At 50.7% G+C, this 26,542-nt stretch overlaps 1 protein-coding gene and 1 pseudogene across 4 annotated transcripts in view; one reads left to right on the forward strand and one right to left on the reverse strand.

Annotated features, from left to right (window-relative positions):
- Positions 1-1,893: 1,893 nt before the first annotated feature.
- On the forward strand, positions 1,894-2,106 carry LOC125393404 (ATP synthase F(0) complex subunit j, mitochondrial pseudogene; annotated as a pseudogene).
- Positions 2,107-7,923: 5,817 nt separating this feature from the next.
- The window catches only part of Cd276 (CD276 molecule), a 32,014-nt gene continuing 13,395 nt past the window's right edge, over positions 7,924-26,542 (reverse strand). Inside the window, exons 2-8 of one of the 4 annotated variants that reach the window (XM_087905282.1) lie at positions 24,599-24,887; positions 20,965-21,303; positions 19,186-19,482; positions 14,567-14,701; positions 12,523-12,564; positions 11,217-11,252; positions 7,924-9,550 (exon numbers count right to left, since the gene is read on the reverse strand). In XM_087905282.1, the coding sequence (XP_087761408.1) occupies positions 9,528-9,550; positions 11,217-11,252; positions 12,523-12,564; positions 14,567-14,701; positions 19,186-19,482; positions 20,965-21,303; positions 24,599-24,677 (951 nt within the window). In that variant the 5' untranslated portion in view covers positions 24,678-24,887 and the 3' untranslated portion in view covers positions 7,924-9,527. The remainder of the gene's footprint in view (positions 9,551-11,216; positions 11,253-12,522; positions 12,565-14,566; positions 14,702-19,185; positions 19,483-20,964; positions 21,304-24,598; positions 24,888-26,542) is intronic. The other 3 variants (XM_085689133.2, XM_085689131.2, XM_085689132.2) reach the window with 3 other exon arrangements.

Consider the following 26,542-nt stretch of genomic DNA (forward strand, 5'->3'; position numbering starts at 1 on the left):
GCAGAGATGGGGATGGTTCTTTCAGACTAGCTGATGTTCCCAGAATGTCTTTGGTCCTTCTCTCTCACACTCCCACCCAGTGCACGCACCTATCCAAGACCACCGCATGAACCAGGAGCAGCAGAGGAACCTCACAGGACTGGAGAGAGCACCATCCCTAGAAGGTCCTCAGCCCAGGGCCTGCCTCATTCCACACACAGGCAAGGAGGATCCTGCCTGGGGCCTGGAGAGGTCAGGAGCCTGCAGGCCATCATCCTCCTTAGAGAAACGACAGGAATGGAAGTCCAAAGACCATCTTTGATGATGCTCCACTTCTCAAGAAAGCTTTCTTCCCCAAGGCAGAGCCAACAAGGCAATTAAACTCCGAGTGTGTAGAATCGATCTGCAGGTCAAGAAATGGCATTGATTCCTGGTGCTGATTCTCCCGGGGCCGTGGCTGCCTCTCTCAGGTGCTCAGATCTCTGACTGTCACCTTTGGCTGAGCAGTGGGCTCTCTGCTCCATACCGCCGCTCTTCAGCTCCCACTATCTGACCATGCATGCTACCTCTATCAAGTTCCCTTACGCCTTCTGTTTGTCCTGGCTTTGCCTGACACTGTCCATTCACAGTGGAACGTGCAGGTCATGTGGCCCCAGGAAGGCTCTGCCCATTTCAGTCCTTGGAGAAAAGGGGTGCTTGCTGACCCCATTTTCCAGCGGCAGCCTACAAGGACACAGAACAATCAGTACTCAGCTCCCATGGGAACAGCACAGGTGATCCCAAAACAGGAAGTGGGAGTGGGCCATCAGCCTTCTGGTGCCTTCTCTAGTAAACAATAATAATAATAATAATAATAAGAATTATTTGCAATTACCATGTCAGTTGTTTCTGGGTAAATAAAGGGCTTCTAAAAGATTTCTCAAGTAGCTTATTCCTTAAAGTAGGTTAAGGGCCCTTCGGTAGTCTCATTTGCATTATTCATTTGCTGGGAAATCCTTTTTTTCACGGAGATTGCAGAAGTAAACTCCAGCCACAGTCAGTCGGTTCAGAGAACTGAATTAATGTGGTCTGGGTCCATCTGGAGAAGGGTGGAGCTGGGGGGTGGTGCACAGTCTAGACCAGCTGCTGGGGCGGGGGCGGGGTGTCTCTGGGAAAACAATAGCCAGCCCTTTGTGTGGCTGGGAAACACTGAGTGCAGAGCTGGGTTGGGAAGGATGGGAGGAGAACATAGGACCAGAACAAGCGGAGAAGGGAGGGCAGGTGCTGGATGAGGCGAGAGCCTGGGTGAATACTGAGAGACACAATTCTGTGAATAAGAGACTTATGAATCCAAGCCAGGCTGTTTCAGCCACTCTGCCCTCTTGTCCTTCATGATCACCCCTCCATTCCCTTGGTATTACCCCCCCCTCCCGTATGGGATGGAATATGGTCTCTATATACTGCTCCAAGGTATGAGGTGCTCAACCCAGGCCACTAGCACACTCTCCTGCTAGGCTGACCCAGGTCTTCCTGGACACAGACCATAGGACCCGCAGAAGAACAGAAGACAGACACCAAGGAAATCTGCACTCTGGCCATGCCTCCCAGTGCACTAAAGCCCTGAGCCTAACCTCCTAAGGAGGCCAAGCCACCTCTACAACCTGGCCAACATCATTAGCAGTGACAAGGACCTTGATGCAGCTGCAAAAACCATAGGGACATAGGACTGGAGAGATGGCTTAGCCATTAAGAGCACTGGCTGCTCTTTCAGAGGATCGAGTTCAATTCCCAGCACCATCCCTCTCCTGGACTATGTGGGCATCAGGCACAAAAGTGGTACACAGACCGGCTGGCCCCACACAGCGCCTGCGTGCTCAGTGACCTTTCCCAGGCTTGTGGGAATCTGGTGTGGCCTGTGGCCTTGATCCTGCTAAGATGCTTCAGAGTCTTATTAAGAATGTCTGGGTCCCCATGAAACCCTACTGTACCCAGGTTTACCAGGAAATTTGGGTAGGAATGGGATTGATGACCTTCATCCTCTATAAAATCAGGAGTGCTGATAAAAGAAGTAAAGCTTTGGAAGGCTCCAGTCCTGCCCCTGCCCATGGTCGTCACTAACTGCTCCCTGAGTCCACTCAAGATGAGTCCTGTCGGGGCTGGAGAGATGGCTCAGAGGTTAAGAGCATTGCCTGCTCTTCCAAAGGCCCTGAGTTCAATTCCCAGCAACCACATGGTGGTTCACAACCATTCTTAATGGGGTCTGGTGCCCTCTTCTGGCCTGCAGGCATACAGACAGAATATTGTATACATAATAAATAAATAAATAAACAAACAAATAAATAAATAAATAGATGAATCCTGTCGGCTAAACTTAAGCAAGCTGTGCTAGATGGGAACATGGAACATCACTGTACACTTTCCTAAGTGCCATTTACAATGTGGCATTAATAAATGTGTCTGAGCAACATCCTCCCTGTGGATACTAAAAAAAAAAAAAAAAAGTGGTACACAGACAAACGTGCCAGAGGAACAAGAAATAGTGCATCAACTGGGCAGGAAAGATGGTTCAGTGGGTAAAGTTCCTGCTGTGCAAGTAGGAGGACCTAAGTTCAGATACCCAGAACTCACATAAGAAGCTGGACATGGGAAAGCATACCTATAACCCCAACACTGGGAGAGGCAGAGACAAGGAAGTCCCAGGAGCTTGCAGTCTAGCCCAAAAGAGCAAGCTCCAGGTTCAGTGAGAGATACTGCCTCAAAAAATAAGGTAGCGAACAAATAAGGAAAATAATCTGAAACCACCCTCTGCCACTTGTGCATGCATGGCTAAACACGCCTACATGCACACAAATAGATACATACATATACGTACAGACACACACACACACACACACACACGAACGCATTGTTTCATTGGTAGCAATTCCACTGCATTACTTCAGCTAATAAGGCTTTGTAAACATGTAGGCATCTCCTCCTTACCTCCAACAGTACGAGCAACACAGTACAGGAACTTCCATGGAGTAACACAGGGCCTGGATGTAAATAGGCCACACACCTGGACCTGGGAGCATACTGACCTTGAACCATGAACCTTGGTGGCAAGTCTGGATCCTGAGGAGGAACTAGAGGCCAGAGGCCTGCAGGAATTTGAAGGAGGGGAGGCCAGTTGCAGTGGTAAAGACCAAAGAAGAGAGACACTAAGCTTAGTCACTCTGGCCAGTGTGGGTCTATAGTATAGTGGGGACCCCAGGATACTCTGGAGTAGGAACACCTCTATTATAAGGGTCAGGAAGAGAGAGAAGGCTATTTCCCTAATAGTGTGGGCACAGGCTCACAGACTGACAGTTGCTTACAGGAGGGAGACAGATGGTTCCTCCCCACACTGAGCATATAGTGCTGGAGAGAAGAGGGAGCCAGAATCAACCACGTGACTGTGCACATCTGGAGGCCCAGGAGGGTGACAAGAGAGAGACCCAGAGGGAGGAAGTAGAAGTGGGAAGGAGACCCCCATCTGCTATCAGAAAGCTGAAGAGACTTGGCCATCACACATGGCACCACATCCCTCTTCTCTCCGGGGCCTGGATGCATGATCTGACTGGGGACAGAACGTGGAGTTTCTGCTAACTTCCTGGGCCCCACAATGCATTTGACCACTTCCGCTGGTCTTCCTTACTCCAGTTTTCTGAGCTTCTGGCCACTGGAAACCAAGGATCCCTTGGTCAGATACAGTGGCGATGGAACAGCTGACTTGTCTTGGTGCCTCCTCTCAAAGCTCAGGGGTCTCTCTCAGAATTCCATTTTGCATTAACTTGCAAAGTCTGGCTAGAGCCCCGAGAGAACATGCATCAGCTATTCAGCAATGACCTCAACCAATTGCATCAGAACTTCTAGGGACGGAGCCCAAGCACCAGTGTTATTAAAACCTCCCTAAGTGATCTTAGTGAGCAGCCAGAGTGCACTGGACTAAATGGGGCCTGGAGCTTTGCGACTGGTGCGTCGTGCGCAGGATGAAGAAGGTTGCTCTCTTAGGAGTGGATACAGTATGAGCTCAGCCAGGGCTTCAATCTGGAAAGAACAATAATAAAATGTGTTTCGAGGAGGGCAAAGGGAAGTTTGGGGGTGGGGATGTTTTGCAGCACAGATGCTTGGGAAAGGTAGGAAGCAAAGGTCACAAACTTTCCATCTAAGGTCTGTCTGCCCTATGAGACCTAGATTTCTCCCTGCTCCAAAACGCCCTGCCTCATTAGTGATGAAATAATGTCATCGGAAGAACCTGGAGCTGGTGGAGCCAAATGGCAGGTTATGAATGCCTTGGGAATCAGTGTGGGCAGACGATTGCACTTCCCCAAGGCACCTGAATCCAAAATGCTGATAAGCCTTCCCATCAATTATGGCCAAGAGTTCTGCACTCAGAGCCAGCCTGATATATTCAGACCACAGGTCTGCATCCACATATCTAGTGGGTGGGTAGACATATTTTCCCAGGTTCAAGAGCCCAGAAATGGACACAGCTCCCAGGAAAATGCTGAAGAGTCCAGAGAGATAAGAGAAAGAGGCGGTCACAAGTTCTGGTCACTGATTTAGAATCTACTTTGCTAGTGACCCTGTATTCCCCTCTGCATGGGCCCAACTGGAAAGGCAACTCAGACAGCAGACAGCTCCACCAGCGTTTCGAATAAATTCAGAGAACCAGGGATGTAGCTCCTCCACAGTGCTTGTTCAGCATGTGTGGAGCCCTGGGTGCTGTGGGCACAGTGGTGCATACCATAAGGTCAGCACCTGGAGGGTAGAAGCAAGATCAGAAGTTTGAGGTCACCCTTGGCTATATAGTGAACTTGAGACCAGACGAAGATACAAAATGTTCTGCCCCTGCAATCCAAATAAAATGAAAGGTGCCTTGCAATCCCACATGCAGAACCTCATGGTATGGAAACCTGGATTAGTTGTGTCCAAAGTACAGGAACTGACAAGACACTTCCAGATCAGGCACTAGGAGCTGCTCCCTCTCCGCTTACAAGGAATGAAGGAAGTGTTTGCTAGACGCTAGATACAAAATAGCATCACTGTCTATTCAGCTACTAAGTTCAAGAAGTAGGGCTAATTCACCCAGAAAGCAGCCAGATGGTACCTCTGGGTGGGTCTGTTGCCTGCGGAAGGACATAAGGGAACTTTGTGGGGTTCCAACATTGTTCTAGATCTTGATCAAAGTAGCAGTGACACTTGTGTAAAATATCATGAACCCACATATTGAGGAGTAGCAAAATTTAGATGCTGGATGTGTCAAATATCAGTGGAAAGAGAAAAGAGGAAGAAGGAAGAGACTTGGGAAATGGTAAAGAAAGTCAGGAAATGTTGCAGAATAACATTCTCAGATGTACATTGTCATTCTTCTAACTACCTCATCTGGAGAAAAGTCTGGAAAAAAAGCAAATTGTAGCTGGGCAGTGGTGGCGCATGCCTTTAATCCCAGCACTCAGGAGGCAGAGGCAAGTGAATCTATGTAGACCAGCCTGGTCTACAGAGCAAGTTCCAAGATAGGCTCCAAAGTTACACAGAGAAACCCTGTCTCAAAAAACACAACCACAACAACAAAAAAGTAAAAGTCAACCATTTGCCTGAGTGGAGGACAGTGGGAGAACAGCCCGGTTCTCCACGTCTGCATTTGCATCTGTGCCTATCAGAGCTCCAGCACTCCTATGAGGCACCCCAGCCTGGCCCCTGCTCCTCTACAGAGCCCCTTGAGGAGTTTTGGTTTCTCAAGACAACACTGGCTTCGTGGCGCAGCTTAAGACTTGGCTTCACTGACTGGGGAGATGGCTGGGTGGGTAGAGTGCCATACAAGAGTAAAGGCCAGAGTTCAGATCCCTATAACCCCCAAAAAAGGGTCACCTATAATCTCCTGGGGCAAATGTTCTAGAAAGCCTGGCTGAAACGGTGAACTGTGCCTCTTTTCCGGCGTGACCCTGCCTCAGAACATAAGGTGGAGCGTGATGGAGGGAGACAGCAGATACCACCCTCGGGCCTCCACATGTGAGTGCACAGAGGTGTGAACACGCATAGACACACATGGTGGGGGGGCTTTGCATCTGGAGCTCTGGAAATTGCTCCGCTCAGAATCGTCCAGAGTTTCTGCTCATGGACTCACAGGTTCCCATTCAGTATCCACATCCTGGAACTGAACAAGGCCAAGTGCTACTCTGGGAACAGCCCATCCCGAGCCGTCATTCAACTCTACATGCAAGCAGAACCATCTGTAACAAGCCATTAGGAGAGACGGGAACTCAGGGCCCTGTCCACACCATTCTGACTCTTCCTGTTCCCTCCCCATGAGTGACTGAGTGGCCAGATCCAGGTTACAAATGGTGCGAGGGGTGAATTCCGGTCACACCTCCAGCCAGGCGAATGAACCCTTGCTCTGTCCTCTCTTTAATATGAATGTGACACCTGCAGGCTACAGCTTGTCGCACTGTGAGAATTATTTCTCCATTAAAATGCAGGAATTGGAGCTTTGCCCAGGAAGGGCAGCTAAAAATACTGCTCTCCAAGGCACCTGTCATCAGGGGCCTCAGTGGCCACTTCCCTCACGCTCAGCTTCCAGGCCCATCCCACACCAGCGAAGTCTCTTCTAAAGCACTGGATAGCGTCATGTCTGACCCTCACCTCAGCCTGACAGAAAGAAAAGACACCAGTTTTCTCTCTTCATGCAGATGGGAAAACAGGGGCAGATCGCTGGCCCAGAGTCGCTGCACACCCCACCAAGTCAGCAGTAGCGTGTCACTGACTGCTGGTCAGGAAAATCTCAGTCGGCCCTCACAGGTGCCCAGCATGTTTTCTCCATCGCTGTTGCCTGAACCTCACGACAAACCTCCGAAGCTGTTGTTCAACCCCGGGTGGGACTGAGGTCCAGGGAGGGGAGCAAGTTCACAAAGGCACCAAGAGTCAGGGGAGGCAGAGATTTGAGATTCCAAAACCCACCCAAGAGCACCCAGTGTAAGACATCAAGCAAGGCAAATCTTTTTGTTACCAGAGCCTTCAATTTTATAACAAATCCTCCAGTTTGGGTTGTTATTGTTTTAAGACAAGATCGCATGTAGCCCAGGCTGCTCTCAAACTCAATATGTAGGTCAGATGACCTTGAACTCTGATCCCCTGTTTCCAACTCCTGACTGCTAAGAATGTAGATGCGCACTACCATGTCCCATTCACACAGTGCTAGGGATCAAGACCACGACTTTATACATGTTAGGCGAGCACCCTGCTACACATCCCCGCCCCCAAATCACCGAGTTTGTAAAGAATGTCACTGCTTTCCGTGCAGGGCGCTTTATCCCCATTCAGTAAAGAAACCCTCAGTGTTGAGGTTTGAGGGATACGGTCATGTTAGTTGTGGAGCAGGGGTTAAAAAAAGCTCAGTAGCCCGAGCCCCACAGCCGCGCAGCCTCCTGTCCACGGCTCGGGATGCTCCGACAAGGCCTAGTGCTGAAGCTATTTCCCAAGGGAAAAGGATGCAGGACATTCTGCAGGCTCCCCTATCCCTGAATCTGGTTCCCTGGAAATTAGTTTTTCCTCCAAGTTCACTATCGCCTCAGACTTCCTAAGTGGGAGGTCTCCAGAAGTGAGCCCAAAGGTCAATGTCCTGCTCCATGTCAGAGTAGAGCCAGGTCCTGGGCTACTCCACATTCCACTGGGGTCAGCCAGGAACGGTGTGCACACCCATTCCTCTAGCATCTGCTTCCTCCTGCCCCTCTGCCTCTTAGGGTTCTTTTGTTTGGTTGATTTCTGTTTGTTTGTTTTGTTTTTCTCCTCAACTTGACAGAAGCTTGAGAAGAGGAACCACAGTGGAGAAAAAAATCTTCATGGTGAAGTAGGTAGCCCTATCCCCGCCTGAATGCCCAGGACAGATTCCTCCCCTTTAGCACCAAGCCACTCCACTGTTTTGCACACATCACAGACAAGAAGCTATTGAAAGACAAAGGCATTTATTTCTCCCACAGTGCACCCCATTAACAGAGTCTCATATTTGCTTCTTATTTTATTTTTGTTTTGTCTTTTGAGATGGTTTCTCTGTGTTGCCCCAGTTATTCTGGAACATGCGCCATAAACCAGCCTGGCCTCAAACTCAGAGATCCTCCTGCCTTTGCCTTCCAAGTGCTGGGATTAAAGGCGTGCACTATGACACCTGGCCAGGGTCCATGTAGATTATCCTCACATTCTCTAGTACTGGGGTGGGAGAGATGCCTTCAAGGGGACACCAGAAGTTCTGCTCTGCAAGAAGCCAGGGCTGTCAGAGACAGGCCAGGAACAAGCCCCAGCTCCAGAATAGCACCATGGTAAGGAGCAGTCCTTTCTTGTCCTCAAGGGCTCCAGCTGTTGAGACGGTCCCAGTATGACATAGGCTGCTGCCCCCATCCAGGTCTGCATGGCTGTGGCCACCTGCCTTTCAGTCCACATCTAGAAAAATTCTAGAAACACCCAGTTCTCCAAGTATGGCAAAGGGCTGTGCTCTCTCCAGGCCCTGGGTCAGAGCTAGTGTGGGCTGAGAGTGAGGTATCCAGAAACTGTGGGCACAGATGGGTATAATAGGAAGCAATTTCCCAGCTGGAAGCTGAGGTCTCGAGGGAAGGGACTCTGATTTTGTTGCAGGACCCTGGCACCCAATTCAGCACTGACCCCTATGGTGGCTCTACAGACATTGATTTAACTAAGAAAGTAAAAGTATCAAAGATTCCAAACTTGGGAAAGCACAGGGATGAAGGCTGACCCCTTGAGGGGCTCTGAGAACCAGGGCAACCAGTACCTGCTTCCTGTGGGGAGAATGGGCACAGCCCAGGGCAGCCAGAGGACACCATGCAAGGCAAGTCTGTACGTGTCCCAGCACGTGCAGCCGCAAGTGTCACTGTACCTGTGTGTACAGATGGGGAGAGTGTCCCATCACACTTAGCCAGGGAGGGAGACAGCCAAAGCCAAGCCCAGGGCAGGTGAGTCTGGATGAAGTCTTGGGAGATGCTGAAGAGATGGGATCCACACTAGTCAGAACAAAGGTTGAGGAGCGGTAAGTGAGATGTAGCAGGGCCATGGGAAAAACCAAGAGATGACGGTGCAGCTGGCTTCAAATAAAGATGGCAGGGGTTCATCTGAATAGTTAGTTATGTGCCGTGGAGACTAACAGCAGTTACACAGTCTGTGTGACTTTGGAAGAGCAAGGAGGTGGGGTGATTTGTGTGGGTTCATAAGAGAGAAGGTCGAAGGAAGGCTCACGTGTGGTGTCACTGGAGAAACAAGGCCACTGGGTGACTCTAGAGGAACACTGAGGTGGAGCGGTCTGTGTGTCACGTCCATAAGAAATAAGGCCGCAGGATGGCTCGCGTATTGTGTCACTGGGAAAATAAGGCTGCAGGATGATGGGAATCAAGTCCATCAGAGAAATAAGGCTGTGGGTGGCCGATGTACCACATCCTTTGAAGAATGGTGTGGAGTAGAACCCATGCGTTGGGGGTGGGGCTCACATTGAGACTCAACACAGCCAGAGAGTAGGTTCCCCACCTGGGGAAGGCAGCAGCTCCCAGTCAGGCTATTTCTTGTCCATCGTCTGCATTTCATGGTAGGATGAAAGCAAAAGGAGAATTGCATTAGAAGTTGAAAGTTCTATTCCTGGGAATACATCCAAAGTCGCTTACCCAGGTTGGGGGTGTGTACCCCTAACCTGTGCACAGGACGGATAGAGTAAAGCATGTGTCTTCTTACACCACCACACTGGAGGCCAGTATGTACATAGGAGCCAGGTAAGACAGTCACTCCACACACTCCCTCCTACTGACCTGCTTGGTCCATCTGACTCACCCTTCAAGGTCTGGCCCAATTCCCTCCCCTGGCAGGGCGCCTCTTCCCATCCTAATGACCTGGAGAGTAATGTTGCAGGGAACCTTCTCTCTCTGACTTTGCCTCCGTATTGAAGAAGATCCAAATCTGACACCCCCAGCCCCGCTCCACATTCCAGCTTGCACCAGCAGTTTAGAAGGCCTTGGGGACACATGGCTCTGCTCTTCTCCCTTCCTTTGGGTTCTGTCTATATCCTCAGGAAAGGAACTGTCATATCCTGTCTCCACAGTCATCCATCTTGGACACAGACTAAAGTCAAGGTACCTGCTGGGGAGCAGGGAAGCCCATTGCTTCACCCATGGGGTTACTCTGGGCAGCAACTCTCTTCGGCTGATATTCTCATCAGCAGGACTTCACTCTTCTGCGCTCACTGCTTCCCATCCACAGGGAGATCTCTCATTTCCTAGGCTTCCTAACAAACCTGCGGACGTAATAATGACTGCTGTACCGACTGGCCACCTCCTATGCACCAGAAACGGCCACCCAGATGAAAGCTACACTTCTAGGCTCACCTGAGAAACAGGTCACATGACTAGGTTCTGTCCAATGGGATGTATCTAAAGTGACAGGAGCTATTTTTGGGCAAGCCCTAGAAAGATGTTCTCTGCCCTCCTTCTCATCCCTTGCCTCTGGAGGCGGCATGGCAGCCACAGCAGCAACCCCTTGGACCCAGGGATGGAAGCTTCATGTTACAGGGTACAGAATCCAGGCCCCAGGCTACCTGCAGCTTTCAGACTGTCAGACAGAAGAGGCAGAACTGCCTGGTATAGGTAAGCCTAGTGCAGGAGGATTATCTGTATTCTGTCAATCATATTTTAATAAAACGCTGATTGGTCAGGCAGGAAGTATAGGTGGGAAAACTAGACAGGAAGTAGAGGTGATGCAAGGAGAATTCTGGGAAGCAGGAAGTTCCTCTGCCATTCCTGCCCAGATCACTGAAGAGGCAACATGTGAGCTGTCACACTGAGAAAGGTACTGAGCCGTGTGGCTAACATAGATAATGATAATGGATTAATATAAGTTACAAGGACTAATAAGAAACCTGACCTAATGGGCCAATCAGTTTATAATCTTATGGAGTCCTGTGTGTGATTTTCCTTGGGAGTTGCCAGCTGTGGGGTACCGGGTGGGACAGAAACCCCAACAAGCCGGCCCTCATGTTATATAAGCCTGTGTCGGACATCTGGGTCCTACTGGAGAAGCTAGGACTGGGGTTCCTCTACTCCACCATTTCACCAGGTGAGTGAGTGCTGTTCTTCTGGGGGCGGGGGACACAGGTCAGCAGCAGAAGGGTGATGATGGCTGCCCCACTCCCCAGCTTCCTACACAGACACACAAACACACACATTCCATTTCAGGCAATAATATATCTTTACCTTCTTTGTTTTCAGAGTGTTTCAGAGGCCGCAGAGCTGAAAAAAAAAGGGGGGGAGAAGGAGCATGTGATAAGAGAGGAACCCCAGGGAGGCAGGCAGAGGAAGAAGTAAGGGTGAGGATGCAGAAGGAATGGGATGGGATGGGCAGGCTGGGAGCACCATCACAGTGCCAGGGGAGGAGCCCCAGACGGCCATCCCAAGCCTCAGTCCCACCTCCACCGTCTCTGAATAAGTCCCGTGTGTCTTTTCTCTCTGAGCCTCCGTTTCCTGTTATTACAGACAAGCACCCGTCCCCAGACAGCACATAGAGCCCAGATCATAAATGAGGTGAAATGAGGACCACATGAGGACCATGGTTGCAGATGCCTCCAGAGGCCCAGGGTCACGTGGCCGAGAGGCTGACTGACTCTCCTGTCCATCCTCTCTCCCTTTCTCCCTCCCTCTGCCAACATCTGTCTCTAAGCATGAGACGTGAGGCCGATCCCAGGCTCATCTCCACGCCTGCCACACAGGTGCCAACAGGTGGGTGGAGAATTAATTGCAAGATTTACAGCAGCCCCCAGGCATCGCTCCTGCCCTTCCTTCTACTGGGGTGTCAACTGGAGCAGTCCAAGATGGCTCATGGGAAACCTGCCTTTTTCAGCCTGGTCACTCCTGGTCCTGCAGCTCTGGGGCACCAGGACCTCAGTACCCACCCTAGGACCAGATCTCAGCCCAGGACCCTCTGCAAGGCACCTGCCTCTCTGGGCTCTAGAGAGCGCTTCAGAATAGCTCTCAGGTGCCATCAGAACAGGGTCAAGATGGTATTTTCAGGAGAGACATGGAAGCCCAGAGCGAAGCACCTCACCCATGTGACACAGCCTAAGAACAGGGCAGCTGTCTGCTGGTTCACAACGGGGCACCACTGTAAGCTCTGAACAAGACACCAGCTGCGGTACTGTTTTCTATATAGATTGTCTCATTTAACTCAATCCAGAAAAGCCTAGAGACCTGTTCTCATGCCTTTTTTTTTTTTTGACATATGGGAAAAATAGGCCAAAAAGACAAATATTTGCCAAAGGCTCCTTTGTTTACAAGAGACTGCCTCTCTCCTGAAGCCCTCTTCCCACCCCTGGGAAGCTCTCAGGTGGCATACTCCTGAAGGACAGGTTAGGGTAGGCAGGAGACTCCTATGGCAGTCCAGTACTCTACCTCCGGACCCCTTCTGGTTTGGGGGCTCCACCAGAGGGTATTTCATTCAAACCTCAGAGCGTGAAGTCCTGTTCTCCTGTCCCTGATGCCTCCCAGTGAAGAAGGCCAGACTCACCTGTCTTGGAGCCTTCTCCATCCCCGTCTTGGTCCTCAGCGCCTAGAAGGATGAATAACAGACTTTCTCAGTGCTTACATTCCCACACTCCACACCTTCTGGTCAGAATGCTTGAGACCCGAGCAGAGCAGAGCTGAACCTAGGATAGAACGGAAGGGCCCAGCAGAGAGCCCAGCACTCGTCTGGCCAGGGACCAGCCCAGTCGACATCACCACATCTGCACCCCACTTCTGTTATGTTTTGTATGTGTGTGTGTGTGTGTGTGTGTGTGTGTGTGTGTGTGTGTGTGTGTGGTGTATGTGCACGTGTGTGTACATGTGCACAAAAGCCAGAGGTTGGCATCAAGTGTCTTCCTCAATCACCCTCCACCTTATCTGAGACGGGGTTCCTCACTGAACATGGAGCGCGCTGACTGAGCTAGACTGGCTGCCCAGAGAATGTCAGCGGGCCTCCTGTCCCCCTAACCCCAGGGTTACAGAAGCAAGCTGCCACGCCAGACTTACGAGGGTGCTGGGGACCCAAACTCAAGTCCTCATGCTTACACAGCAGGTCCTTTACTGACCGTCATCTCCCCAGTCCCTCCGTACCCCACTTCTGTCTGTCTGTGCATCCTCTACCAGCCTCGCACAGCCCAATTAACCATCCAAGTCACAAGCATCACTTACCCACAACTGACCAAACTCCCTGCACTTCCTCCTCATGCCTACTCGCCTTCCAGCCACTACTACCCAGCTCTCACACCTCCATCTACTCAGGTGCCACCCACCAATGTCCACTCACTAGTACCAATTCATAACCCCCTCACCCAGCAGACAGTAGTATCTGAGGAAGACACACACTCTCGTGACACACAAGCTAAATGCTCACCAGGCTCTGAACCTTTTCTCACTCAGACACACTCATCCCTTGTCACACTGCATGCAGCCTTACACACTACCATCTTCAAGACACATCACACTCTTGTTTACACCCATCTGCCATGTTCACTCACGGACAGGCAGGTTATACTGATTCACAGAGGACAATTAGCCACGAGGTCTCAGGCTAGGGCCCTCTGTGTACCCCCTTCCTGTTCATTCTGTCACGGACATAGCAACTGCTGGGTTTGAATGCCTGTCCCCTCCCAAATGCATACTGAAATTAGATTCAGCAGTATCAAGGGGCGTGACTTCTGGGCTGGCTCAATAGTTAAGAGCATTGTCTGCTTTTGCAGAGAACAAGATTCTGTTCTCAGCACCCACATGGCGGGTGTAATAATAATCTGTAACCATGGTTCGGTGCATACATGCAGGCAAAACACACATATGCAAAAACTTTAAGTTTAAAATAAATTTAAATTTTAAATTAATTTTTTAAAGAGGTGACACTTCTAAGAGGTGATTAGGCTCCGACAGCTCCACCCTTGCAGATGGCACCCCACTGTGACCTTCACCCTCTCATTTTCCACCAGCTAATGATCAGCAAGGCCTCACCAGATGCTGGTGCCTAGGTATGTTATTGACTTACTTACTTTGTGCTTGTGTCTGAGTGTGTTGTATTCGCGCATGCCTGTTTACATGTGTGTGGGTGCACATGTGGGCATGCATATATGTAGAGGTCCAAGGCTGACAGCAAGAGGCTTCTTTGCTCATGCTTCTTGTTATTCATTAAGGCAGGGTCTCTCAATCGAATCCAGAGCTCACTGATATGGCTAGTCTAGCTGATCAGTCTGATCTGGGGAAGCCCTGCCTTTTCCTTCTAAATGCTGGAATTATAGACAAGCTGCCATGCCCACTAGATATTTAGGTGTGTGCTAGGGTTCCAAACTCCAGCCTTCATTCTTTTATGGCAAGTGACTTCTCTGCTCTCCCTACTACCTGGATATGATACTCCCAACTTGAGAAGCACAGGCCAGTAAATTTCTGTTTTTTATTCGATCCTGTCTCGAGTATTCTCTTACAGCTGCACCTAAGAAACTAAGACAGTGACATGCCTCAAGACATGTGGACATGTATGCACATGTGCGTACCTACATGTATACACACTCCCACACACACACGCTTACCTGCATTCTCCTCTTCGCAGCTCTGCTTGATCTTTCTCCAGCACACAAAGGCCAGGGCCACCAGCAGTACCACAAGGCAGACAGAGAGCCCCACAGTCACCCACAGAGCCTCAGGGGGGAATGTCATAGGCTGCCCTGGAAGAAGACGTTCTGAGGTGTGAGCAGGGGCTCCTAGTCTCACTGTGCCCCACCAAGATGAATGAAGCTCACTCAGGCTCCTGCGGCCATAGCTCCATTCACCCTACCAAACCCTGCATTCACCCTACAAAACCCTGCCACTGTGGCTATGGGTGATGGAAACATGCCTCAGAAGGGAGGGGGTGGAGTCAACAAGCCTGAGGTGACTAGTGACCGTGGATAGGGCCCCACTGACCAAGGATAGGCTTTCTGTCTTCTTTTTTTAGATTTATTATGTATACAGTGTTCTGTCTGTCTGTATGCTTGCTGGCCAGAAGAGGGCACCAGATCTCATTACAGATAGCGTGAGTCACCATGTGGTTGCTGGGAATTGAACTCAACTCAGGACCTCTGGAAGAGCAGTCAGTGCTCTTAACCTCTGAGCCATCTCTCCAGTCCCAGCTTTCTGTCTCCTAAGAGTGGCTTAAGATCTCTAAGCTGACCAAGCGTCCAATCTCCCGGCTTTTCTGTGTGACGTCACCAGAGGAAGTCCCACTTCAGCCATTCTCTGCAGAGACCCTGACACCTTCTGGCCTCTGCCCGTTCCCTGTCATTTTCTCTTCCTAGCAGAGGTTCCCAAATTCCCCATCTGGCTTAAGAACCATCTCTCCAGAGGCCTCCCTGAGGGTTGCAGTCCCACCTGGCTTACATCATCCTGAGGGTCCTACATCATCCCGAGGGTCCTACATCATCCCGAGGGTCCTACATCATCCCGAGGGTCCTACATCATCCCGAGGGTCCTACATCATCCCGAGGGTCCTACACCATCCCGAGGGTCCTACACCATCCCGAGGGTCCTACACCATCCCGAGGGTCCTACATCATCCCGAGGGTCCTATATCATCATGAGGGTCCTACATCATCACGAGGGTCCGACACCAGCCAACTACAGCCCTTGAGCCAGGGTGTGGCCTGTTTTTGACAATCCATGAGCTACTATTAGCTTTTATTTTGTAAAAAGTTACTAAAAGAAAGGAGAAAGAAAGGAAAGAGAAGAGAAAAGAAACACAGAAGAACAGAAGGAAAAGCTCCAGGGCTCTGGAGAGGTGACTCAGCTGGCAGACTGCTTGTCAGACTACTTGAAGCCCGGGGTTCAGTTCCTAGCATGACATAAACGAGCCATGGTTTCCCATGCCACCCATGCTCCCAGAACTAAGGAGGTAGAGATGGGAGATTAAGAAACTCAAGGTCACCCTGATTGCATATTGAATGCAAAGTCAACTAAGACAATGAGATGCTGACAATAATAAACAGACTAATAAACAAAATCAGCAGCTTTCAGAAAAGCGGCACGTGACCTACAAAGTATTCATTCTCTGCCTCTTTACAGAAAGTGGGCCTAGTTCTAAACACAGATGAGGGCCTAGAGTGAGCGGCTAAGCCACTCACGGACTCGTGCAGATCTGGGGGAGCCTTATCAAGGGAACGTTCACGTGCGGCCCTGCGGCTGCCCCCGTTAGATACCTAGGTCAAGAGAATGAGTGAAGCTGAGGAGCTCAAGGTGGAGCTGAGGCCAGCAGCTGATCTAAGCCCAGCCCCACAGGACTCCAGCATAGATTCCACCCTCGCCTAGAGCCACACTGGGTGCTGGGCAGAGCCTTGGAGGGGAAAAAATAACCTCTAACAAAGACAGCTGGTTCCTTTTGCCCTCTGGGAGCAGTATGCAGTCAGGGCATCAGCAGCCTCTGGAGTACACAGGCAGCGGGGCCCTGCACCTGAACCTGCAGAGGCCCAGGCCCAGAGGAACTGGGGTAAGTCCTTGCAGCAAATACGCTTTCCACAAACATGGGCTGGGGGCAGGGCACACTGCTGCTCGGGACCCTGGAATCTGAAGAAGCCAGGAGAATGGGAGCGGAAGGCCACAGTGAAGGCGGACGGCTAGAGGGACAGCCTGGAGCATTTGAGAGAGACTTCTGGAAATTTCAAGATAGGCTTCCTGCAGCAGTGGACAGGGCAGAGCAGCAGAAATACTCAAGGGACTCCACCCCTCCCTGAAGAACTACAGGCAGCTAATGGTTGCTAGGGGAGGGAGGGACATTTCTTCAGCGATAGAGCCCCAGGATAAAGTGCCCAAGCTCCTCTAATCGATCCGGCACTTGGGCTTCTGTAAGCAATGCTAACGGAAGTCACTGTGTCATAAAGAATAGACAGTAAAATGGGAGGGGGACACCAAGACGGGCTAGCTGGTAAAGAGGCTTCTGGGACTGCCTGACAACCGTGCTAGCCCAGAGCCTTTGGGGAAAGGGAGAACCGATGCCCGAAAGTTGTCCTCTGACCTTTGTATACACACACAGTGAATAAGGTTTTAAAATAATGAAAGTAGGAGGGGTCTAGCTGGGCAGAGGAAGGGGATCAGCAGGAAAGAAAGCGGGGCATGAAATGGTATTAATGGTGAATATCATCAAAATGCATTATACACACGCATGAAATATCACAAGGAATCTATTCAATATCTAATTAGTATAAGCTAATTACTCAAAGGGAAAATCGCCCTGTGTTCGCCCCTAAACTGCCTGAAATACTGTCAGACTTCCTCCCTGCCTCTAGCGAAGGGCAGTCAGCTGGGGCTCAGACCTATATCTCCAGTTCTCGCTCCAGAAAGCCCTCTCCAGAGAGGCCTGGCACAGCACTCAATGTCACTAACCCCCCTCAGGTGGAGGGAGAGCAGCTAGAGGGCTGAGCATCGAAATCCCAGAATGCTGTACAAGGCAGAGCTGCCCGAAGCAAAATGCAGGCCAAGGGCTCCAAGGCAAGCCAGATCTGTTCTAATGAAAACAGGAGGCCAGCCGCGGGGAGGAGGGGAAACTGGGCTAAGAGGCCAATGCTGGAATTCAGATCCCGGGTCATCTGCTTGCTGCAGAATGTGGGAAGCAGGATGCAAAGCGGTCCTCGAATAGAGTTTGGAGAGGCTGGGGACCCGCCAAGCTCTGGGCAAATCATGGCCTCTATCACTTGTCCAATTTTCAAAGTGGTGTCTGGCCCCCTAAAATGTTTGGAGCCACTGTGCTAGTCTCTGGTCTTGGGGGAGTCCCTTTTCACTGGGTCTCAGTTTCTTGTCTGAATGATGCTTGACAACACTAGCCCAGATGAAATTCTTTCCGTGCTAGCCACAGAGGTGTAAAGAATGTTCTCTGAGGTGGGGCAAATGCTCTTTCCACATGCAAGCCCTTGCTTCACAGGGTCAGTGCACAGAGAGCCCAGCCCACCTGGTGCAAGAAGCCATGAGTCCTCTGTCCTTCCTGTCTCACACCACAGTTCTTGCTCTTTCTTGTAAACAAAGTGCTTTGTCTTTTTAAAAAGGATTTTTGTGTGTGTGTGTGAGTTCACACGCATATGTGAGGGTACCCACAGAGGCCAGAATACAGCGTGTGATCACTCAGAGCTCTAGGCATTTGAGAGCCACCTGATATGGCTGTGAGGATGTAAACTCTGGTCTTCACGATAGAGCAGGAACTGTCCGTAATCACCAAGCCATCTCTCCAGCCCCAGTGAAATATTTTTTTTTCCTATGGTGTTCTCTACAAGGTCAAGGTGGTACTCAGGACATGAGGGAACACAGGAAGTGACTCCCTTAGATGACGCATAGACTGGCTCCCTACAGCGAAGCCTAAGGTGTACCCGGACACAGGCAACCATTGGAAGTAAAGAGCTGGGTGGGCTGGGGGTGTCGGGCAGAAGTTGTGGAATGAGCAAGACAAGGACCAGTGAAGGACAACCTGCTTTCCTGATCTCAGAGATGTAGACGGTCCCTGGGAAAGCTCGCATGGCCCAGAGGTAGGACCTAGGGAGCCAGACCTAGCACACAGACCTACCAAAGCACTGAACTGGGACACATCAGGGACAAACACAGACGGTGACTGCCTACCTTGGCACGAAGGTGAGCCTAAGTCCTCTTTACAGCCTAAAGCACTGGAGGTGCCTACCTGGGCTAGATAGAGCTGACCTGGAAACCAGAGATGAAGTGACTTCCTGAACATTAGAGGTTCAATCTAGCATTGACCACATGGGGGCAGTAGAGACAACTCTGGCTATCCAAGGGCGCTCTAGTCTGCAGGGAGGGCTGCCCTTGACCCAGGTGAGTGGGATCCACCTGGGAGGCTCCACAGTCTCCCAGGGCTTCACAGTTGCAATTCACACCCTCTTGTCTCTAAGCAAGCCTTGCGGCTACCCCAGAATTCTCCCCACCCTCTAGAGTCCAGGCAGGCACTTTGTGGTCCATGTAAGAGGCATAAGAGCTATGGAAAGCACGTTCAGGAGAGCAAACGTTATAAATGATTTCCATCAGCTCAAGGAAACAAGTGCCTCAAAGACTTCTCACTGGGGAACCTTTGGGAATATTTGAAATCTACATCCAAGTATTTTTATACTGATATTCCAGGTTAGGGCCTAGAAAGAAGGTAGCTGCTCCCTTAGTCCTTCCCTAGCTAACCTTCTCCCCTTACCTGTGATGGTGACTGAGCCATGAGCATCTTGCTGCAACACGGGGTTGCGTACCAGGCAGCTATAGGTGCCATTAGCACCCAGCACCACCCTCAGCACGCTGTGGACATCAAACAAGCCCCGCTCATTGGCCATCTGGGATGTGGTCACATTGCCAGTCAAGGGCAGTCCCTGCCCATCCTTCCAGAACACCTCAGCCTCGGGATAGCCCTGGTAGCTGGAGCACGTGATGGTCACCATGTTCCCCGGACGCAGGTCCTTGCTGGGCTCCAGGGTCATGCTGGGCTTCGAGTAGGGGGCTGGAGGGTGGCAGCGGGGAGAGATCAATAACAGTCAGGTCAAGAGATACAGTGGAGAAAAGGACACATGGGCTGTTAGCTAGGAGTCAGCCCTGGGGTTTAATGGTGGGGTCAGCAACGGGACAAGCAGGTGGGCTGCATGCAAACTGGGTAAGGGACGGAAAATGCTCCCTCCTGGTACTGAACTGCCATCTGCTGGCTAGCAGCAGCACTGACAAAGTCCCGGATGTTCACAAAGCTGGTGAAGCTGCCCTCATCGGCTACATGCGTGTGCGCTGTATCCTTAAGAACACATGGCCCCAAGCCAGCAGGTCAGGGGAGAGTGCTGTACTCCTGGGATAGGCCCTGCCCTGGTCCCAGCCCATGGGGAAGCTGCACGCCAGCTGGTTAGTACCCACCAGTTACCCGATGAGGTTAAACTGTGCCAGGCTGGAGCCAGGCTGGGGGAGGAAAGGCTAGGGTGGTGTCACTGTCCAGCAGGGCCACCACGGATCTTCAGAACCTGGACCTCCAGAATCATAGAGACAAAGCAGTAAGAAAGGACAGAACCTCTCCAGCTGCTCCGCAGCCTCTTTTACCATCAAAATCCAGGCCTGTTCCCTTTCATTCTCTGGGCAGACCGAGTTTCAGATCTGACCTTCACAGCAGGCTGGCCTTGTCTGACGAGAGCTCCAGCAAGAGCAAACCCCTTCCCCAGCAGAAGTTCTGTGGCTCTCCTGTCCCGTGGCTTTCTATTGACCCAGATGCATCTCCATTCTTTCCAGAAATGTCTATAGCCTTGGAGTCTGCGGCGGGGGGCGGGGTCAAGAAGGCCTTTGACCAGTGAGGCCACACTACTTGGAGTCCCAACCCATCATTCTCCTATCACTCTCAGCTATCTCCCTTGTCTGGGAGATTGAGGATAGGGAACTAACTTCTTTTAACTTCAAATGCAATCGACAGAACTATAACTTCCCTCTGAGGTGCCATTTAAAACAAACAAACAAAAAAAAATCCATGGGCCTTCTATGGGTTGTCATGGCGACTGAGCTGTGCACATCTTACTGCACCACCAGGTTGCGTACCAGGCAACCATAGATGCCATTACCTACACTACCCTGCACCACCCTAAGAAGGCTGTGCAAATCAAACAAGCCAGGGTCCTTGGCCAGCCAAGATGTGGTCATGTGACCAGTCAAGGTCGATCCCTGTCAGAATACTGCAGCCTCAAGGCAGACCTGAGAGTTGACACGCAGGATTATCACCTTGTCCCCAGGCCACGTGGGGCTCCAGGGTCACGATGGACTTTGAGCAGAAGGCCAGAAGGCAGGAGGGTAGCAGAAGGCAGGGGCTAGCGACATCAGCAGTGCAGGAGATACAGTGGGAGAGAGGATGCGCGAGGCTGTTAGGGCGTGAGCGAGATCGGTGGGGAGCAGTGTATGAGAGGCCACATGCAGAAGAACGGAGGGTGGACGTGGAAGGCAACCCCCTCTCCACACTCACCTGCCACCTGCAGGCTAACAGCAGCGCTGTCAAAGTCATGGATGCTCACGAAGCACGTGTAGCTGCCCTCATCGGTGACTCGGACTCGCTGCAGCCGCAAGGACGCGTTGCCCTGTACCAACAAGTCAGGGAAGAGTGCTGTGCGGTTGGCATAGGCACTGCCTCGGTCCTGGCCCTCAGTGAAGCTGTGCACCAGCTGTTTGGTGTCTGTCAGCTGCCAGATGAGGTTGAGCTGTGCCAGACTGAAGCCAGGCTCCAGGGAGAAGGAGCAGCGGAGGGTAGTATCAGCGTCCACCAGGGCCACCACAGGGTCTTCAGAGACCTGGACCTCCACAGCTCCTGAGAGTGAGTCGGAAGGCGGTTAGGAAAGGTGGGGTTTTCAGGGTCTCTCTCCTTCCCCAGCTATCTCTAGCTTTGCACAACCTTCCTTTTAGGTCTGTGCCTCAAGGGAAGTTCCACATCTATGCTCCTCAGTGTAAGCAGCTAAGGCGTCAACATGAATTAGGAATGTAACAAGGACCAAGACCAGGTCACACCCTAGAGCTCATTTACATCCTAATGGAAGAGAGAGAACACAGATAACTATCCGCTTCTGATTAGACTATGGGGGGGAGGGTTGGGGAAGTGGGGCTGCGCCTCAGTGTTAGACCACTTGCCCAGTTTTGGATCGACTCTGTCCCAAAAAAGGAGAGAGAGAAGAGAGGAGAGAGAGAGAAGAGAAGAGAAGAGAAGAGAGGAGGGAGAGGGGGGAGAGAGAAGAAAAACAAAAAAAGAAAAAGAGAAAGAGAGAACAAAAGAAGCCAGGTCCTCTCTACCTGCCGGGTCATTTGCATTTCCCACAATTACATACTATTTTATAACTAGGCAGGGGTGCCTACAAAAAGTGAACACCCAATGTCCTCATTGATTTTCTTTGAGTGAGAGAATTTCATGGGTGTTTTTCCTTTGCTTCACTTCCTAAGTAGACATACTTAAGAACACCCCTGTCTTTAAATAAAGTACAAAGCATGAACTCTGTGAAACACAGAGCCTACATAAGTGGGCGCAGGAAAAGGGGCCAGCAGACAGAAAGATCTATGGGAAGGTAACCCAACGGGAAAGTCCTCTGGAGGCGGGCCAGACAGGCTTTTGAGAGACTGGAAGAAACCTGGGGTTTCTAGAAGCCTTCGAGGAAATAGCATTAAGAAGGAAAGTAGTTGTTAAATGTAATGTGGGTAGCAAAGCCTGAAGCTTGCCCTGGCTCCTCTACAAGGGGAGACTATATTGTAGAAGGGTAAGAGAGAGAGTGGTCAGGGGCCACCTCAGAGGTCCTCATAAGAAGTAATAGTGAGGGCTGGAGAGATGGCTCAGCGGTTAAGAGCTGCTCTTCCAGAGGTCCTGAGTTCAATTCCCAGCAACCACATGGTGGCTCACAACAATCTGTAATGATATCTGGTGTCCTCTTCAGGCCTGCAAGCACATGTGCAGACAGAACACTGTATATATAATAAATAAATAAAAATGTTTAAAAAAAAAGTGATAGTGAAACTGGCCAGTGGTGGTACACGTCTTTAATCCCAGCACTTGGGAGGCAGAGGTAGGTGGATCTCTGTGAGTTCGAGGCCAGCCTGGTCTACAAAGTGAGTTCCAAGAGAATCAGAACTCTGTCTCGAAAAACAAAAAAATAAAAAGTAAAATAACTGTGGTAGTGATGCAGTAGAAGAACAGCACCATGAGGCAGAGGCAAGAGAATCTCTGTAAATTCAAGCCAGTCTGGACTATATAGCAAGTTATAGGCCAGTCAGGGCTCCATAGTGAAACCCTGTCTAAAAAAAAAAAAATGTAAGAGTGGTCATAGAACCAGCCAGATCTGAGATGCAGTCAGAATTACCAGGATTTGCTGACTAATGACGGGTGAGAAGGAAGGAATGTGTGGTGGTTTGGATGAGAATGGCCCCCACAGGCTCGTATGTTTAAATGCTCAGTTCCCAGTTGGTGGAACAGTCTGGGAAGGGTTAGGAGGTGTGGCCTTGTCAGAGGAGGTGTGTCACTGGAAGTGGACTTTGAGGTCTCTAAAGTCCATGCCACCCCTCACTCTGCTGTGTGCTTGTGGATTAGGTGTAAGCTCTCGGCTGCTGCTCAGTGCCTGCCTGCCTTCCTGCTGCCATATCCCCCTCCCTCACCCCATGATGGCCCTGGACACCCCAACCCCAACACTGTAAGCAAGCCCCCAGATGGAATGCTTCCTTTGAAAGTCACAGCTATAGAAAAGTAACTATGTAACAGAATGTAAATCATCCTGAAGGAAACCCTGAGTTCCCAGAGAAAAGGGTCCTGGGACAGGCTCCTCTGTGGTCACCTGTGCCCTCTATCCTGTGGATTTCCGGGTGGCTTTCCTGCCAGGAACCTCTGTTTGCCTGTCATCTCTGCTTCAGCGGCTCTGAGAAGTCAGGAAGGGTCTGGGGAATGTGCCGTGCTTGGACGCAGAGATTAGGTGAAAACTCTGCCCACAGGAAGTGGGTCCACTCAAAATAAGTGAAGCATGACCTTCAAAGGAAGCTAACTGAATATAGCTCCCACAGAGGGCTTAGAAAATTGTATTCATTCTGTGGTTAGTGTTTTACTGGGCATTCCACACTTTCTTAGTACGTGATGTCTAGAGGTTGAAGCTGGGCCTGGCTATCTTTCAGTAATTCCATGAAATCTTAGGCCAGTTCTCATCCTTGCTAACTAGACACCAAGGTGTCCCTTGCAGGGGACATCTGGGACGTGGAACTCAAATCACCCAAAGCCCTTTCTTTTTATCAAGAAGAGAGAATCAGGCTGGGTGTAGTGGTCGTGCACGCCTTTAATCTCAGCACTCAGGAGGCAGAGGCAAGTGGATTTCTGTGAGTTCGAGGTCAGCCTGTCTACATAGTGAGTCCCAGGATAGACAGCCAGGGATACATGGTGAGACTCTGTTTCAAACAAACAAATAAAAATAAACAAAAAGAAGTCAACCCTTAGAGGCAGAGATGGGTATTGCTTCCCATGACCACTAGATGGCACCAGACACTCGGCTTTGTTTTCTCTATGGGTTGATTTACAGAGCTAAGTACTATCCAGGAAGTACCTTGATTTGTTCATCATGGTGATTGAGCACTGACTACATAGCAAGCATCCATCCCAACCCTGAGGATAGGTCCTATCTTCTGAGCAGGGGACAACAGGAAACAAACAAAGGAACCATACGTCAAGTGGAGGCAAAAGCTAGGAAGAAGGCGATGAAGCACAGGAACAAGGAGGGAGAGAGGGCTATGCTTTTATGCAAAGCAGCCAAAGAAGCATGCTGAGGATCTGCCATCAGAGCAAAGGCTTACAACAAAATAAAGAGCGGAATCATGCCTCTGTCTGAGGGTAGAAAGTTCTGGGCAGAGGACGCCCTAGGCACTAGGGTCCTCAAGAGAATTTACACAGTGTGTTCAGGAACCTGAACTATTATAGTGCTCAAGTCCCATTTCCCAGATGAAAAAGTACAGACTAAGGTGAAGAAGGTTGCCTGTGGATCTCAGAGATGGAAATCAGTATGATTCTTCATGACAGAGCCAGCCTGGCAGTAGCCCAGGAAGGAGTAGGCATCCTCACACACCGTCTTGACAATGATCTTTCCCCTCACCTGTGAGGCAGAAGTATAGCACTCCCAGGGCTGTGCGCATACACACACCCACACTGGGGCCGCCCCATCCACGCAGCATCTTCCTGTGCGGCAGCTGACAGCTGGGCTCTCTGTGGCGGATGGCTGCTCCTGCCTGTGGAAGAGGAAGAGAGGCCTTTGTCTCCAAAGTTCCTCCCCAACACTTTCCTAATTCCTCAGGACCATCCAAATCCAAGAGGGAAGAAGTCAGGTAGCCAGCAAGACAAGGTTGGTGAAACTTGGGGTCCAGGCTGTGCCCAGGTCACTTTGGCTGATGGGAGAGTAAAAAAGAAGGTTTTAGAGAAACTTGGGGTTTAATTTGAAAAGTACACTCTACCCTAAAGGTAGCCAAGAGCCACTGAAGGTTCTGGGATAGATAAACAGCACTGTGAGGGCCACACTCTACCCTAAAGGTAGTCAAGAGCCACTGAAGGTTCTGGGATAGATAAACAGCATTGTGAGGGCCATACTCTACCCTAAAGGTAGTCAAGAGCCACTGAAGGTTCTGGGATAGATAAACAGCATTGTGAGGGCCACACTCTACCCTAAAGGTAGTCAAGAGCCACTGAAGGTTCTGGGATAGATAAACAGCATTGTGAGGGCCACACTCTACCCTAAAGGTGGTCAAGAGCCATTGAAGGTTCTGGGATAGATAAACAGCATTGTGAGGGCCAATCTGATAGCATCTGCAGAATAAATGAGAGAAGCCAACCAAGTGGCAAAGCAGGCACGGATAGAAATGAGAGCATTTAAGAGTGTGAGAAATGAGGAAGGCAGCAAACGGGACAGTTGGTTCTGAGCCCTGATCGCTGGGACAGGAAGTGGTCGAGGGTGTGTTAGGAGAGGAGCATGTGTGCAGAAAGCCCAGGGCAGAGTTCTAGGAGCAGTTGGACGTATGGATGTGGAGTCTGGGAGGGACATCTGCCAATTTAATATATGTACCAAGCAACAAAGACCCAGCAGAAATGAAAGGGGGTGGACAGAGCTGGTGTCAGTCAGACCTGAGCCAGAGCTGGATCTGTTGCAATAGATAGGGCCTGGGTCAGAGGGGTCCCAGACGTCCCTGGGCTCAGCATGTACTCCGGCTCCCTTCAGGTGCCTGACTCAAGCAGGCTGCGTGCACCACTGCTTATGTCTCTCACTGTTGCCTGCTCAAGTCATGTGACCCATGTCCATCTGTCCCATGTCTTGATTAACAAGAATATGAACATTTCATACCCTCCCGGCCACCCCTAGTGGCAGATTGCATCCTTGGTCACATTTTTGCAGGAGAAACAAATAAATACATACATAAACCCAAACACTTGAGTTCCTTAATGTCAAATCATCTGTCACTGAGCAGAGCTGAAAGGAGTCCAATCCTGCAGCAATCCTTTCTGACCCTTCATGGAACAAATCCTACCTACAGCCAAGCATCTTGTCTAGCCTCAGGTACGTGGGGACAGTCCTTCCATCCTGTTCTAGCCTATTGTGCACCTCTTCCCCCATTCCCAATGCCAGGAAGCTGTACAGAGGGAGTCCCTTAGCCAAAGCCAGCATCCTGGCCAGCCACCCTCTTCCCTGGCTGTTCAGTCCATTGCAGAGAAGCCCTGGGCAGCCACTTCCTTTCCAGGTGCTTCCGGTCCAAAGTCTGGTGGCCTCAAAGCCTCCCTGTCTGGGTGCTGAGTCAGCAGCTCCGATTCACAGCGGCATCCTTGGGGACACCACTTCCTGCCTGACAAATGGGCCACAGTCAGCCTGCAGGAAAACCTAGCAGGCAGCTGCCTGGACTACTGGCTACATGCCATAGGAAGCTAAGGCCCACAGAGTTGCCAGCTTCTATGTCTTCTGCCCTCTTTTATCCCCTAGATGGAAGCAAGGCCTGAGAGCTGGGACGTGGCTCAGTGGGTTGAGGGCTTCTGAAGCTCTGGCTTCAACCTCCAGCCT

This window comes from Myodes glareolus, chromosome 4, assembly GCF_982192425.1.
Source record: "Myodes glareolus chromosome 4, mMyoGla1.1, whole genome shotgun sequence".
Lineage (NCBI taxonomy): Eukaryota > Metazoa > Chordata > Mammalia > Rodentia > Cricetidae > Myodes > Myodes glareolus.